The 16,425-nt window shown below is 37.7% G+C and overlaps 1 protein-coding gene across 1 annotated transcript in view; it reads left to right on the forward strand.

Annotated features, from left to right (window-relative positions):
- The window catches only part of LOC110107838 (indole-3-acetic acid-amido synthetase GH3.17), a 10,626-nt gene extending 7,210 nt beyond the window's left edge, over positions 1–3,416 (forward strand). Inside the window, exon 4 of the mRNA XM_020838255.2 lies at positions 2,613–3,416. Coding sequence (XP_020693914.1) covers positions 2,613–3,193 — 581 coding nt within the window. The 3' untranslated portion in view covers positions 3,194–3,416. The remainder of the gene's footprint in view (positions 1–2,612) is intronic.
- The last annotated feature ends 13,009 nt before the right edge of the window (positions 3,417–16,425 follow it).

The following is a 16,425-nucleotide window of genomic DNA, read 5'->3' on the forward strand; positions in this document are numbered from 1 at the left end:
TCATCCTATATTATTTTAATATCAAATATATCACCCATATTTCATTCATACAATTCATATATTTCATTTCTACCACTCATATTTAATATGAAAGTGAAATATAGGTTGTATAAATGTAATATTAAAATTTTAGCTGTTACATATATAAATAAAGTAGTATATAATGACATGTATGTAAATCCCCTTAAAAAATAATATAAATTAAGGCGATATATCAATGAATTTTAAGACAATAAAAAAAAGAAAATTATTTATTGAACTTCTCCAGCTTCATACATATCTTAAACGCCATAATTATCTCGGAGCATATTTTTGCATTCAAGAACATAAGAAATATTATTTCATACATGTTGTGTCGTGGAATATTCATGGTGATAAAGAAAAATAAAGTTTAATGTCTTCGCTTTATACGAAGATCCTGCACACAATCAGATAAAAGAGAGGGTGTAGCATTCATAAGAGACACAAGAGTTTTTACATAGAAATCCCTGAAAAAGGAGAAAAACCACGGGACCTAGCCTAATTTGAATGAATCCACTAATGCTTGCAGTAGATTACAATGAGGCTCTTCCTTGGAGGGAAGGCCTTGGTTTAATGTAGCAAATATACATCATATAGAGTGCATTATATACTAGGAATTGAAAGAATCAGTATTGATATGTTCGTTTGGTCGACATGACCATAGTCCACGGATGACAGAGGTCGAAAATAACGTAGTCGGGTGACTATGGTAAGAAGGATCATAGTCGGCAGGCGACGAAGGTCGGAAATACCGTTGTCAGGTGATGGAGGTCGGAATGACCATTATCGGCATTCGACGAAGGTCATAAAGATCGTTACCATAAGATGAAGGTCGGAAGTACCATAGTTGGCGACGATAAAGGTCAAAAAGAATGTTATCAGGCGATAGAGGTCGGAAGTACCGTAGTCGGAGGGCGACTGAGGTTGGAAAGACTATAGTCTGGCGATGGAGGTCGACAGAACGGTAGTGGACTGGCAACTGAGGTCAAAAAGATTGTAGTCTAGTAACGGAGGTCGGAAGGACCGTAGTCAGCAGGCGATGGAGGTCAGAAAGATGGTAACCTGATGACAGAGGTCGAAAGGACCGCAATCTAACGACGGAGGTCAGAAGGACCATTATCTAGTGCCGGTTATCAGGAGAAAGTTTGATGATAATCGGTATTCGAACGTCCAATAGTAATTGGTGGATGGGCAGAAGTTCGACAATGGTCGGTGGCCGGGCGTAAATCTTGCAATAGTTGGTGGCTAGGTATAAGTCCAATGAATGTCCAGTGATGGTTGGTGGTTAGGTGTAAATCTGGCAATATTTGGTGGCCAGGTGAAAGTCCTGTGACAATTGATGATCAGGAGTAAGTCCAACGACAGTTGGTGGTCGGGTGGGGGTCGACGAGAAGTTTGGTGGCAAGAGAGTTCTCAGATTTCTCTTCTCCTCCTCTCATTTTTCTCTTCCTTACCGACCCCCCACCGGTGCTTTGTTTTCAAATTATAATTATATTTTTGTTTAGCTACAACTAGTTGCTTTCTCGCTGCTTTTGAGAAATTTCTATCGTAAAAATTACTTTTTAGATCTATTTTGGACGATTGTCATGTTTTGTAAAGTTGTTACAGAAATTGTTGTATGTAAATCAACTTAGCTGCTTTGGTTGCAAAAGAAAATTTTTATTACAAAAAATTTTGAAAAATAGTAGTCAAATAGATTATGATTTTTATCTGAAAAACAAAACAACTAGAAAATTATCTCAAACAAATCTTATTAATGTATTGTAATTGTTCTATATATATATTAACAATAGTTTTCATAAATGTTATTTTTTTTTTCAGAACTTCACAATCATCTTTATAAAATATTATAGTCATCACAAACAAACCCTTCGCTTTTGACGTTATGCTGCAAGGAATTGAGCAAATGTTGATCAAACTTCTCAGACAAAATCGTTCCCTTTGATTAATACTCAATACAACAAATATAATGACACTAGAAAATCATTATGTGCAAAATAAAACCTGAATTTGATTAGATTGTAATCCAACAAAATAATTAAAACAGCTAAGCCATGAAAGCTGCAAACAAAAATAATTAATAGGCTAAACAGGCTCAACCTTCATGCAAAAATAACGTCCCTTTCCGTTTATTGTGTGGACACCGGACAGAACCCGTTTGACTGTACTTTTACTATAAACAAAGAGAAAATCAGACTGTTCTCTCAGTATGATATCCGCACATAAAAAAAAAAGTCCTTTCCACCCCCGGAACGATCCGGAAATGTTAGCCCGTTTAAAAACTACTAAGAAAATTCTTAGAGATAAGATCACGAATTCAAGACTTTTTTATTGGAAGTTTAAGCTCCCAAATCCCAATCAATAGACATTCATGTGCAGTTTTTATGTTAGAAGTCAATTCAATTAATTCGTGCTTAAGATCTGCTGGTCATCCAACTATACATAGTTTTCTGTTTTGTTTTGATTTTTTTTTTTTTTTTTGAAATGATTATTTTCCTCTAAATTAATAAAAGAAAAAGTTTGAATAAAAATGATTTACTTTAAAATGTATGCTATACGTAGCATTACAATTCTACAAATGTCGATGGCAGGGCTTTACCGCTACCGCGTCGGCGACATCCTCATGGTGACCGGATTCCACAACTCAGCCCCCAACTTCCGCTTCGTCCACCGCCGCAACATCGTCCTCAGCGTCGACACCGACAAGACGAACGAGGAGGACCTCCTCCTCGCCATCACCGCAGCAAAGCCACTCCTCGCACCCCTCGGCTGCCTTCTCTCCGAGTACACAAGCTATGCCGACACCTCCTCAATCCCCGGCCACTACATCCTCTTCTGGGAGCTTAAGTACAACAACGCGGCTACTGAGCTCGACTCGGCGGTCATGGAAGCTTGTTGCTTGATGGTGGAGGAATCGCTCGACTGGGTGTACCGGCGGTGCCGAAGCCGAGACCGTTCGGTGGGGGCGTTGGAGATCAGAGTGGTGCGGGCTGGCGCGTTCGATGCGCTTATGGATCTATGCTTGACCAATGGGTCGTCGGTGAACCAGTACAAAACGCCGAGGTGTATTAGCTCGCCGGAGGCAATCGCCGTGCTTGATGGGAGAGTGGTGGGGAGGTTCTTTAGCCGGAGTGCGCCGCACTGGGAGCCCTTGCGGGTTGGAAAGACCTGAAATTTATAAGTTTGACCGTTACTGTGTCGCTTGTGTATTAGATTAGTGCGAATTATACTGGTAGCTCTATTCAATTTAGCAGTACAGAGATGGTGAGCTTCTGCTTCGCACGCTGCTGTGAACTCTCATTTTATGAACGTAGAGCTACGTATAAGATTGTTAGTTCAATGATGTACTCGCTGTAATGTGTAAGTAAATATTACGTATCCTCATTTTATGCCCATAACTTCGTCTTTGCTACCAATATTTGGACTCAAATAATTTCTCATTGGATTTGACTGTTTGACAAGAATATCTGATCAAGAAGGAGAAATTATTATGTACGGCCGCAGGACGCAACTCTACGTCCGGATGCTGCGATACCGATCGGTACCGAGCGTCGGTACCGGTACCGAGTACCAAACAGTATGAAGCCACAGTACAATAAAAGAGTGACGTGATGTATTTTATTGGTCTCTGGCATAGCCGAATCAAATGTCTAGACAAGATGAATCCAACGAGCCCATGATCGTCGAATTATGATATCACTAAGACATTTAAATGCTCAATAAACAATCTACGATCAAGATTGATCATCCATTCAAATCACTCACAATTTAATTTCCTATTCATTTACATTTTTTTCTTGATTGATATTATCTAATCCTATATTGATTCGATCTTAAAGAGATTTTATAATTTTTTTTTTGTGCAATGAGATTTTTAATATCACATATTTAGTTAATATATTTTTAATACAATTTTAAACATTTTCTAACAGAAATTATATTTTGCTCATTCTAAAAAAGATATTAATTCTGCCCTTCTTATATAAAGTAGAGTAGCGACTGGATTCTTTGGCAACATTTCAAGCTTTCATGATATGTGTTGTATCCAAATGTGTTCTTGGATGACACCTGACCTTAATAGTAAGTAATCCCAAGAGACAATAAGCTAAGAACTTAAAGTGAGTATGGAAAGAAAAGAAAAAATTTGGAGAACCTAGGAAAAGATTAAGGAAAAAAAAAACTCTGATATATCAATAATGCTCCAAAAGCTCTGAATTGTGCAACTTCTTCCTTTATTTATAGAAATCTAAGGGCTACAGAAACAGCTACACTAAAAAATATAAAATGTACAATATTAATTATGATTTGTTGTGGATAATACATGACACGTGTTGTGATCGGTTAAACACCCGTGCGGCTTTTTAACTTCATCTCACTCAGACTCAGAGCGAGTTTGTTGGGTGAGAATTTGAGGGCAACTGAGTAAGGAAGATCTCCTTGGTGAGATGATGAGTTGATGAAGTGAGTCCTTTAGGTGAGCTAGCAAGTCTATAGGGATAATTCTAAAACCGTTAAATGTGAAGGGCGAATTCCTTCGAATTATAGGTAAGAGCTAGCCAAATTTAAAGGATCGGACCGTTAACCTTCTGTCATGTGTAGAAAATATTGATACAAGTAGTATAAGCATTAGCAAAGCAAGCTGTAGAAACAGATAAAGCTGTATGAGGACATAAAGCAGAACTTAGAGAGTTGGAGTTAACTCATTTTTGTGTATCTATCAATTAGTGAATATATATATATATATATATAGAAGATAAAAGAGTAAACTTCCTGATACATCCAACGGCTGAAATAACGAAGGTTGGTTAGAGACCAACGATAGAGATTAAATCAACTGAAGCAGTGGCAGAGGATCAGACTAGTGGATTACTGTAGCTTGCTTTCCTGATGCTGTCGTATAATAATAGAAGGTAGTGGATGCTGTAATACTGTTATCAGGCCCCCTTAAATTGATGATCCAAGCATTAGAGAGTCAGTTTATCTCTAAGGAGTAGAAATATAAAATTTGACAGAGATTTTGCAAAAATATCATTAGGTTGATCAAGTGTAGAGATGTGATAGACCAAGACGGTTTGGTTTTTAATACGCTCTTTAATGAAATGATGATCAATGTCAATATGCTTCGTTCTAACATGAAAAATTGGATTATGACATAAAGCAATGGTTGATAAGTTATCGCAATATATAGGTGTAGGTTGCAGAATAACAATTTGAAATTTAAGAAGTAATCAACGAAGACAGATAAGTTTAGTTGCAACTGCTGTGAGAGCACGATATTCATCTTCAGTAGAAGATCTGGCATTGGTAGCTTGCTTTTTGTAGCCCATAAAACAAGAGTTGAGCGGAGAATGATACAATATCCTATTGTAGATTTGTGATCCTTAGTATCATAAGCCCAATCGGTGCCAACAAATGTCGGAGAATAGAAGCCTTTTGTTACTGGTAGACCAAGATATAGTGTGCCCTTAAGATAATGTAGAATACATTTGAGCATAATATGCAGAGACGGGTTAGAAAATGGAGAGCAAGCATCATGAGAAGTGACTGGTTTAGTGGATGTTCGATTGGAAATAGACTTATAATTTACCATGCCAGCACGGTTAAATTTTGATAGACTTATAATGTTTTCAATGCCAACACTAATGTTTGCTATCATAAATACCAACATTAAACGTCAATATCAAAGTGATAATCAAACTAAAAAATGAATCCAAATACCTTATTCTGCATCATCTCTAACATAACCTACATCAAATTTTGACAATAATAATCTCCCCAATGGAGATAAAATCGCAACTTTGAAATATAGTGAAAATTTCTTTCAAACTAAGACAATCAAATCTTCAAGAGGAAGACAGAGCTCTGATGCAAAGATTAAAAATCTTAGGTGTTATTCACAACTCCGCCTATAGGCTGGTTCAGTATTCCAGATATAGAACATATTGTAGCTTATAAAAGAATAATGCATCGCAAATATTATATGGGGTCAAGGCTCTTTTAGGAGTTGAATCTATAACTTATAAAGAATAGATCTTGTTTTTTTTTTCCTATAAGAACAACAACAACAACATCAAGCCTTTGTCCCACTATGTGGAGTCGGCTACATGAATCCTTTTTTCCATTGTGTCCTGTTAAAAATCGAATTCTCGGTTAAATCTAATAAAGAAATACCATTTTTAATATTTTATAAACAAGTCTTTTTAAGTCTACCACTACCTTTCTTAACATAAGTCAAATCTAATACCTCTACTTTCCTAACTGGGTCATCAGAAGGCCGCCATCTTATGTGACCAAGCCATTTTAGTCGACTCTCTCTAATCTTATCTTCCACTAGCACTACTCCAACCTTTTCACGTATATGCTGATTTCGTACCCTATCTCTAAGGGTAAAGCCACTCATCCACCTGAGCATCCTCATCTCTGCAACAATTAACTTAGTATTATGTTTCTCTTTTAACGGCCAACATTCGGCACCATAAAGCATTGCAGTTCTCACCACCATCTTATAGAATTTTTTCTTAAGTTTGAGGGGGACTTTTCTATCACACAACAAGACCGATGCATTCCTTCATTTCAACCATCCAACTTGAATTCTGGTGATAATATCCCCTTCTATTTCACCATCACCCTGAACACCAGATCCAATATATCTAAAATGTGTACCCTTATTAATGACTTGATCGCCCAAGTCACAATCCCTCATTAGGTCTATTACTACTAAAATTAAACTCCATATATTCAGTTTTAGATCTACTCTAGCAAAAACCTGTAGACTCTAAGGTTGCCCTTGATGTAAAACCACGTGCAAAGGAGCTTGTTTAAGAAATTTTAAGAATAGTTGACAATGAAATATCAATTAATAACTTATTGAAATAACAAGCAAATTCATCAAAGAACCTTAGTCTTCAACTAGCTTAGGCGAAGAAGTACACATAGATTAACCAAAACTCCTAGGTAACCAAAGATAGTAGCAATACCAAAAGCTATTAATTAACAATCCGCAACTTAATAATGAGAATTTTCATCTTGGGGATGGATCACTCAACTACACTAGGCTTAGCGGAAGAAGGTCTTTAGTATACCCAACGATGCCACGAGGACGGTAGCAACCCCAACGGCTTGGAACCTCGGAAAGGTTGACGGTGGCGAGGATGGCGGGAGTGATTGACTATAGATGCTCCAATCATAGTTTGGAAGTCGGAGGTCGATGACGCTTGCAAGCATAGGGACAACTCGATCCAAATAATCCCCAACAGTGCGTCGTCTTCAAATCCCACGTTGAAGAACGGAGATCGTAGGATATTGAGATTTCCGTCGGCGTCGAACACAAGTCCCAATTCAAGTTCTGGATCTGCCATGCATGCTTGAAGTTGTGAGAGAATTCCAATGAGAAGGGGAGAGATGTGAGGTGGTGAGGGAGAGCACTTGTGGTTCGTAAGGAAGGAAGGGGGAGAGGAGAGGGGCGGCGGGATTCCCAATGGGAGAGGGGGAGGCCGGCGGGTGCAAGGGGGATGGGCTAGGGTTTGGAGAAAATTAGGTTTAGTGGAGTAGTTAGGGGATTAATCAAAATCTGAATTTTAATTTCAGTTTTGATTAGATTGGGAGGGAAATGACTTGAATTTTGAATTTCAAATCATAGGTATTAATGTATTAAATGGGAGAATTAAAGAGGGGAGGTAAGAGGGGAGGCCGGCGGTTATGAAGAGAGAGGGAGGAGGAGTTTTTACATAAATTCTGAAACTAATTTCATAATTTGAAATTTTGGGAGGGAGATTTATTTGAAATTAATTTTAATTTCAAATGGGGGAGGGGTTTAATGTGGCAATTAATGAAGGGGGGAAGCCATGAGAGGCCGGCGGGTTCAAGAGGGAGAGGGGAGGAGGAGGGAGCAAGTTACGAACCTTCCAAATTTGCTTGTTTGCATTAGAAGGCTTGATTATGCACTCCACTTCAATTTGAATTTGAAAACTTTTCTAGTTTGGCTTTGCCAAATTTGGAAATTTTAGAACTCAATCAAATTTGAACAAGTGGGGATGGGGGAGGAGGCTGGCGGTGGAGAGGCTTGGGAACGGGTGGAGGAGGTGGGGTGGTCGGCGGCCAAGAGGGGACTAGGGCCGGCGGGTTGGGGAGAGGAAGGGGATCGGGATGAGGGGATAGACCACGAGTCACGGACTCTTCCAATGACTGGTGGGTAGCTTTTCGCCCTCACCTTGGGCTCTCGTTCTCCTCTCTAGTGCACCACAAGAAGAAAAATAAAAAGATAACAAACAAGATTTTCATTCAAAATATTCATTAACCCATTACAAAAGAAATGACCCATATATATAGGTCTCGACATACAAGAAGAAATAAAGACCAAATTACCCTCAGGGCCCAACATGACTCAACTCAATATAAGGGTACAATAGGAAGAAATAAAGAAAATAAAATGCATAAACAACTAGAAATATAAACTCTGAATCGTGGCCATCAATCTGCGATACTTCCGGTGATACACATGTTTGAACTTTTGATCGATGTCCTCATCAATCAGCCTGCCCGACAGCCCCATCCAGCCGTCCCTCTCAGCCTCCCAAGCATGCCGCCGGCCATCACATGTTTTCTCCTTTGAATTTCAAATTCCATTGAGTAAATTACTTTCCTCAAATAGCCTTTCTCTATTTAGGAAAGTCAATCAATGGACATGAATTCAATTTTGAAATTCAAACCTATTTCCTCCATTTCACAAAATAGGGAAACTTACTTAAATTAGAGTAAATCTAAATTTAAATTCAGATTTGAGCTTAATTTAATTATTCCCTTGGGCCCCACTCTCATTTAATTTAAACACAAAAAAATGAAACCCCCATAGGGCCGTCCCCTCTCTCCCTCCCTCCTCTCTCCACTTTGCCACCTAAGCACCAATTAAATCCCTCATAATTCCCATCATAACCGCCGGCCCCCTCCTCCCATTACTCCCTTAATTGAGGTTAATTTGAATTTCAAATTTGCCCCGTCCCTTTTGATAAAATCTGAAATTAAAACTTCAGATTTCTCTCTCTTGCCTCATTAAATCACCTCCCACAAATTGCTTCAATCAACCTCTCATAAGGAATGATTTTCCCACCTTTCTACGTTACTTGGGGGATTCAAAATTCAAAATGTGGCTCCAAAAACCTGCTCCAACTTGCTGTCCAGCAATTTTCCTCTTAGAAACTGCTGTCCGGGAAACTCCAACCAGCCATAGTGCTGCCGGTCTGCTCCTGTTTGCTGACCAGCACTCCTCCAAGTACTATTCCAGAGATTTCTGCAATCCTTTCTTCTGTCCAGCTGATTGGTGAAGCCCCGAGTGCTGTTTGCTGCCCAGGGATTGCCAAAATGCTGTCCCAAACAGCCAGGAAATTCGTGTTGCCGTCCATCCCTTCCCAAACACTCAAACGACCACGTTGGAGCTCCGTATTTGTCTTCCCTTGGTAAACTTTTCTTCCTACGCTTATATCTTCCTAATTCACCTTTCAATTGTAGTTATACTTTGATTCACAAAGCTCATGTCAAGCTCTTCACCGCTAAAGCTTAGAGAACTAAAGAGTTTAGTGAGGGGCTCATGCATAGTGCTTAATCTCGTTGTTAATTTAGGGATTTTCGTTGAACCGTTCATGTATGCAATGTTAGATTAACTTGATTATTTTCGGATCTTAGCTTTTATGCATATGATTCAGCCTAAGCTCGTCTTACCGCTCTTTGTGTTTTATCTCGTCGTTCAAATCATTATAAAGATATAATTATTTGTTCTCTCTAAAATTAAGCGTGCCAATTTATCAAGTATATCATCTTTGCATGTATGTTTCACATCATCATTCATATTAGAATTGCTCTATTATGAGCACACTTAACTATGAAGTTCTCAACGAAATTTTAAACTTTACAGCAAAAAGTGCCTCATATTTTGCTTAATACTTCACTTATACAGCCTAACATATATTATCAGCCTTCCGATGTGGGATTTGGTTCATCACCCTGCTCTTAGAAGTCTTGATAAGCTTGACAATCACTCCACAACCTCTTTGGACTACCCTCTTCAAATTCAAGAGGTCACAATGAAAACTCATGTTGAAACTAATAGCTTAAGTTACTTAATAAGAAATAAGATAAAGAGAATACATAATATGCATTGTGAAAACAGAGAATTTGAGAGGGAAAAGCTTGAATTTTATTAAGCAATCTACTCCCTATTTATAGATCTATACAAGGGGTATCAATAAGGAAACAAATAACTCTCATAATAACATGAATACAATTATTCCTAAATCGATGGGAGGAATTAATGCAATCCCTGTAGTCTTCCCACGGATTACTGTTCACAGCCGTGGATATCTTTGGGATTGTAAGGTTGAGATTTAACAATGATCAATGTCAATATGTTTTGTTCTAGCATGAAAAATTAGATTATGAGATAAAGCAATGGTTGATAAGTTATCATAATATATAGGTGTAGGTTGCGGAAGAACAATTTAAAATTTATGAAGTAATCAACGAAGCCAGATAAGTTTAGTTAGATAAGTTTAGTTGCAACTATTGTGAGAGCACAATATTCATCCTCAGTAGAAGATCTGGCAATGGTAGCTTGCTTTTTGGTAACCCATGAAACAAGAGTTGAGCCAAGAAAGATACAATATCATATTGTAGATTTGCGATCCTTAGTATCACTAGCCTAGTTAGCATCAACAAATGCTCGTAAAGATGAGGAGCGTTTTGTTACTGGTAGACCAGGGTATAGTGTGCCCTTAAGATAATGTAGAATGTGTTTGAGCATGATATAATGTTGATTTTGAGGGGCATGCATATTGACAGACACGATTAACAACAAATGATAGATCAGGCCGTGTGATAGCCAAATATTGTAATGAACCAACCAAATGTATATATAGAGACGGGTTATAAATTGGAGAGCATGCATCATGGGAAGTGCCTGGTATACTGGATGTTGGATTGGAAATAAACTTACAATCTAACATGCCAGCACGGTTAGGAAGGGCAGTGGCATAATTTTCTTGATGAAGAAGCAAATCGGATGCTGTAGTTAATCGTGTCTGTAGAAACCTGCAAACTGAGAAAGGGAGGACCCAAATGTTTAAGCTTACAACGTGACTGTAGACAGGCAAGCGGAGAAGAATTAAGTGTTGGATTATTTCCCATCAACAAAATATCATCAATATATATTATGAGAAAGATGAGATGGTTTTCTTTGTTATAAATAAAGAATGATGGATCAACATTTTTGGAATAAAATCCCCAGGAAATCAAGTGATATGTAAAGGTATAAAATCATTGTCGTGGGGCTTGCTTTAAGCCATAGATTGCTTTATTCATACGGCAAATATAAGTTGGATAATTTGGATCCTTGAAACAAGTTGGTTGTTCCATATAAAGAGTTTCAGACAAATGCCCATGCAAAAATGCATTGAAAACATCTAATTGATTGATTTGCCAGTTTTGGTTTTGAGCAAGAAGAATAAAAATGTGAATGATTTGTATTTTAGCTGCTGGACCAAAAGTCTCATGAAAGTATCATCTGTATTCTTGTTGATAACTTTGAGCTACATGCTGAGCTTTATAACGAGCTACAGAACCATCATGATGAAATGTAGTTTTATAAATTCATTTGCAACTAAGGATATGTTGATTAGAAGATGGTGGAACTAAAAACCAAATTCCTTAAGTTTGTAAGGGCTAAAATTCTTCTGACGTTGCTTGACTCCAGTGAGAGGATTTGACAGCTGTTGTGTAGCAGGTTGGATCATCAAGCTGAGTAAAAATCTACCTTGGTTTAAGGTGACCAGATTTTAATCTGGTTATCATGTGATGAGACGGTTGGGCAGCTGGAATGATGGAGCTAGGTTCTATCAGTGAAGAGGAAATAGGGGGAGAATTGGAAAGAGCTTCTGGTAGTTGAGGGATTTCTGAGCTTGAGTCAACCGATGTAGATTCATGTGGTAAGGGAATAATTATTAGGTCCGGACACCTGACGTAGCTCTACATCTGGACGCCAATAACATGTCGCCACGTGCTTTTACTCTTTACCGTGCGGCCCGACAACCCGACCCAGACTGGAACCCGGTATTGCTATGTTCGGGTATTGCTAGGTATTGTTCGGTATTGCTAGGTATTGTTTGGCAATAACGAGAAATACCGCTCTGTCAAAACCAATACCTAGCAATATAGAGCAATACCTAGCAAAACCGGGGTATTGCTAGGTATTGCTCGGTATTGCTAAGCATTGGTCTTGACTGATTGGTATTTCTCGTTATTGTCGAGCAATACCGAGCAATACCTAGCAATACCATGGTCTGCACAAATCAGCCAATACATAGCAATATCGGGTCCGGGTCGTCGGGCCGCATGGTAAAGAGTAAGCGTACGTGACGATATGTTATTAGCGTCCGGATGTAGAGCTACGTCAGGTGTCAGGACCTAATAATTATTCGTGGTAAGGAATCTATTGGAGGAGGATTGGGAAATGGAGTATGAAGGAACTAATGTAGAGGAGGTGGTGAAGAAGATGATGAAGAGGATGGGTAGACAAGATTAGATGAGGAAGAACTAAAAGGAAATATGTGTTCACGAAAGAACACATTTATTCAGATATGAACCTTTCCAGTGAGAGGATTATAGTAATAGTAGCCTTTGGTTGGATCTGCATAGCCAAGAAAAATAGCTTTAGGAGCAGTTAGAGCTAATTTATGCTTGGAATGTGGAGGAAGAAAAGGATAACTTTGATAACCAAATACCTTGAGATGATCATAAGGAGATTTGTTAAATAGGAGTTGAAAAGGAGATTATATTTGGTTGTAGGAGAGGGAAGACAATTAATTAAATAAACTGAAGCTAAAATAGCATAAACCCATAATTTATAGGGAAGATTAGCTTGGAGAAGAAGAGTTCTGATTGTTTCAATGATATGATGATGCTTATGCTCTGTTGTCCCATTTTGTTGGGGAGTGTAGGGACAAGTGATTTGGTGAGTAATGCCATTATTAACAAGAAAGGCTTTGAAGGCTTTGTTAGTATATTCTCCACCACCATCAATATGAAGCATGATGATAGGTTTGTTAAATTGTTTTTCCACTATTTGTTAGAATAACTTGAACTTAGTAAAAACTTCATATTTTTGTATCATAGGAAAAACCCAAAAAAATCGAGAAAAATCATCCACAAACAGAACATAATATAAATCCATTAAATGAAGAGAGGGGGTTGGACCCCGTATATCAGACTGAATTAACTGCAAAGGTTTAGAAGTAAACAACCTAGATATAGGAAAATGTGTTCTGATAACAGTAAATATAATAGTATTTTGAGGAATTTATAATATAAGGATGCTAAAGAATAATGGATGACAGCACAGAGAAATGCAGATGACCAAGATGTTTGTGCCATAAGTTTGTAGTTGTAAGCGATGTGTGAAGGACAGTTGAAGCTGAGGAGAACGGAGTGGTAGAAAGAGGATACAACCCATTAGGGCTAAGACCATGAAGATGAACAATTATTCTATCTTATTTCATCCTCATGGCTATCAAATCAAGGATTTGAAGAGCAACTGGCTTTTCATAAATGGTGTTCTGGACCTCCCACCACGGGTTCCTGCATAACGTCCTCGACGATAAGCAGATCTTTCAAGGTTAGCAATAAAAAATGGGGATCGACCTCTCCCTCTACTGCGAGTAGCATTGAGTGCTACCTGATAGTGAAAACTATCTAGAATTTGTGTATCACGAGAGGCTTCCGCAGTCAAGTTCAATTCTTCACTGCACAACAGTGAGTACAAATCATCTAAACTAAGAGGCTATAAGTTGGTACAAATGGCTATTTTGAAGGTATGATAGGAGGAAGGAAGCCCATTTAATGTGATGTCGTGCCAGCTTATGATGTGCCGCCAAGATACCAGATACGCCATAACAAACCATATGCCCACTACTACTTTTTCTATTTTCTGTTATTACTTTACAATACAGCTTTTCTTTTATACTCCGCAAATAGTAATAGAGAAGGAGGTAGATAATACATATAGGATGGGGAGAATGTCTCCAGTGGTTATCTTACAATTTCACAAAAGGTTATAGAAAGCTGAGAATACAGAGGTATTCTTCTTCCTCCCATATCTGCTCTTTGTTTGCCATTCTTTTTTTATGTTTTGTCCAGGTCGCCGATCCTGCATAAGGGGGAGCTATCATAATGTATAAAGAATTATATCTTCAGTGTCAAGAGAGCTTACTGTAGCAGTGATTGCATCAACTTTGGATTTAATCAAGAATAAATACTCAGTCATGCTCATAACTTTCATGGATAGATGATGGAGCTCATTTTTAAGTTGTAGAATCTGTGATCTATTTGTAGATTGAAGCCGTTTGTCGATTATTATTAGATTTCATGACAAGTATTGAGGTTGAGAATGTATGGTAGAAGAGATGCTGAAATCACAAAGTATAAAGCTGCAGCCAAATTCTGATCTATGAGCATCCAGTGACTGTAGTGAGGATTTGGAGAAGCAATTCCATCAGAACGGAAGACATATTTTTAGGGCAAGTGCAGGTCCCATCTAGAAAGCCTTCGAATCCATTAACTTTAAATACTTTGACTTGTGAACACCAGGTTGGATGATTTGCTGTAGTGGGATGGGTATGAATAATACTTTTCATATTATTCGTAAGAAACATTAAAGATGCAGGAATAGGAGTCATGGAAGACTGAAGATTGATTTTTTGTCATTGAAGGAACTGAAGAGGCATCCGATGTTGCCATTGAAAGAACCTGGAACTTAATTCAGAGAACATGAAAAGAAAAGGCTGTAAAGCATAATCTCTGATACCAAGTAGAAAATACTAATACAAATAGTATAAGTATTAGCAAAGCAAGCTGTAGAAATTGAGAAAGTTGTATAAAGGAGAAAAAGCAGAACTTGGAGAGTTGGAGTTAACTCATTTTTGTATATCTATCAATAAGTGAATACAATTTTACATATATATATATATATATATATATGTAGAAGAAGATAAGAGGGTAAACTTCCTGATACATCCAACGGCTAAAATAACAAAGGTTGGTTAGAGACCAACGGTAGAGATTAAATCAACTGAAGCAGTGGCAGAGGATCAGATAGCTTGCTTTCCTGATGCTGCCGTATAATAATAGAAGGTAATAGGTAGTGGATGTTTAAATACTGTTATCAGCCCCCCTTAAATTGATGATCCAAGAATTGGAGAGTCAATTTATCTCTAAGAAGTAGAAATTTGGTATTTGACACAGATTTTGTAAAAATATCAAAAGGTTGATCAAGTGTAGAGGTGTGATGACAATTTGGTTTTTAATAAACTCTCTAATGAAATGATGATCAATGTCAATATGCTTCGTTCCAACATGAAAAATTGGATTATGAGATAAAGCAATGGTTGATAGTTATCGTAATATATAGGTGTAGGTTGCGGAAGAACAATTTGAAATTCTTGAAGTAATCGACGAAGCCAGATAAGTTTAGTTACAATTGTTGTGAGAGCATGATATTCAGCTTCAGTAGATCTGTCAATTGTAGCTTGCTTTTTGGTAGCCCATGAAACAAGAGTTGAACCAAGAAAGCCTACAATATCCTATTGTAGATTTGCGATCTTTAGTATCACTAGCCCAATCGGCATCAACAAATACTTGTAGAGATAAGGAGCCTTTTGTTACTGGTAGACCAAGATATAGTGTGCCCTTAAGATAATGTTGCATTTGAGCATAATATTCAGAGACGAGTTAGAAAATGGAGAGCATGCATCATGAGAAGTGACTGGTTTTGTGGATGTTGGATTGGAAATAGACTTATAATCTACCAATCTACCATGCCAGCACGGTTAAATTTTAATAGACTTATACTGTTTTCAATGCCAACACTAATGCTTGCTATCATAAATGCCAACATTAAACGTCAATATCAAAGTGATAATCAAACTACAAAATGAATCCAAATACCTTATTCAGCATCATCCCTAACATAACCTACATCAAATTTTGACAATAATAATCTCCCAACTGGAGATAAAATCGCAACTTTGAAATATAGTGAAAATTTCTTCCAAACTAAGAAAATCAAATCTTCAAGAGGAAGACAGAGCTCTGATGCAAAGATTAAAAATCTTAGGTGTTATTCACAACTGGGCCTATAGGCCGGCTCAGTATTCCAGATAGAGAACATATTGTAGCTTATAAAAGAATAATGCTTCGCCAATATTATATGGTGTCAAGCCTCTTTTAGAAGCTAAATCTATAAATTATAAAGAATAGATCTTGTTTTTTATTCTATAACTCTGATGGATAATTTATTACTCAAGCAAAAGCTCATTTTCTCTCTCTCTCTCTCTCTCTCTCTCTCTCTCTCTCTCTCTCTCTCTC

The sequence above is a fragment of the Dendrobium catenatum genome, unplaced genomic scaffold (genome assembly GCF_001605985.2).
Source record: "Dendrobium catenatum unplaced genomic scaffold, ASM160598v2 fragScaff_scaffold_1583, whole genome shotgun sequence".
In the NCBI taxonomy this organism is placed as follows: Eukaryota; Viridiplantae; Streptophyta; class Magnoliopsida; order Asparagales; family Orchidaceae; genus Dendrobium; species Dendrobium catenatum.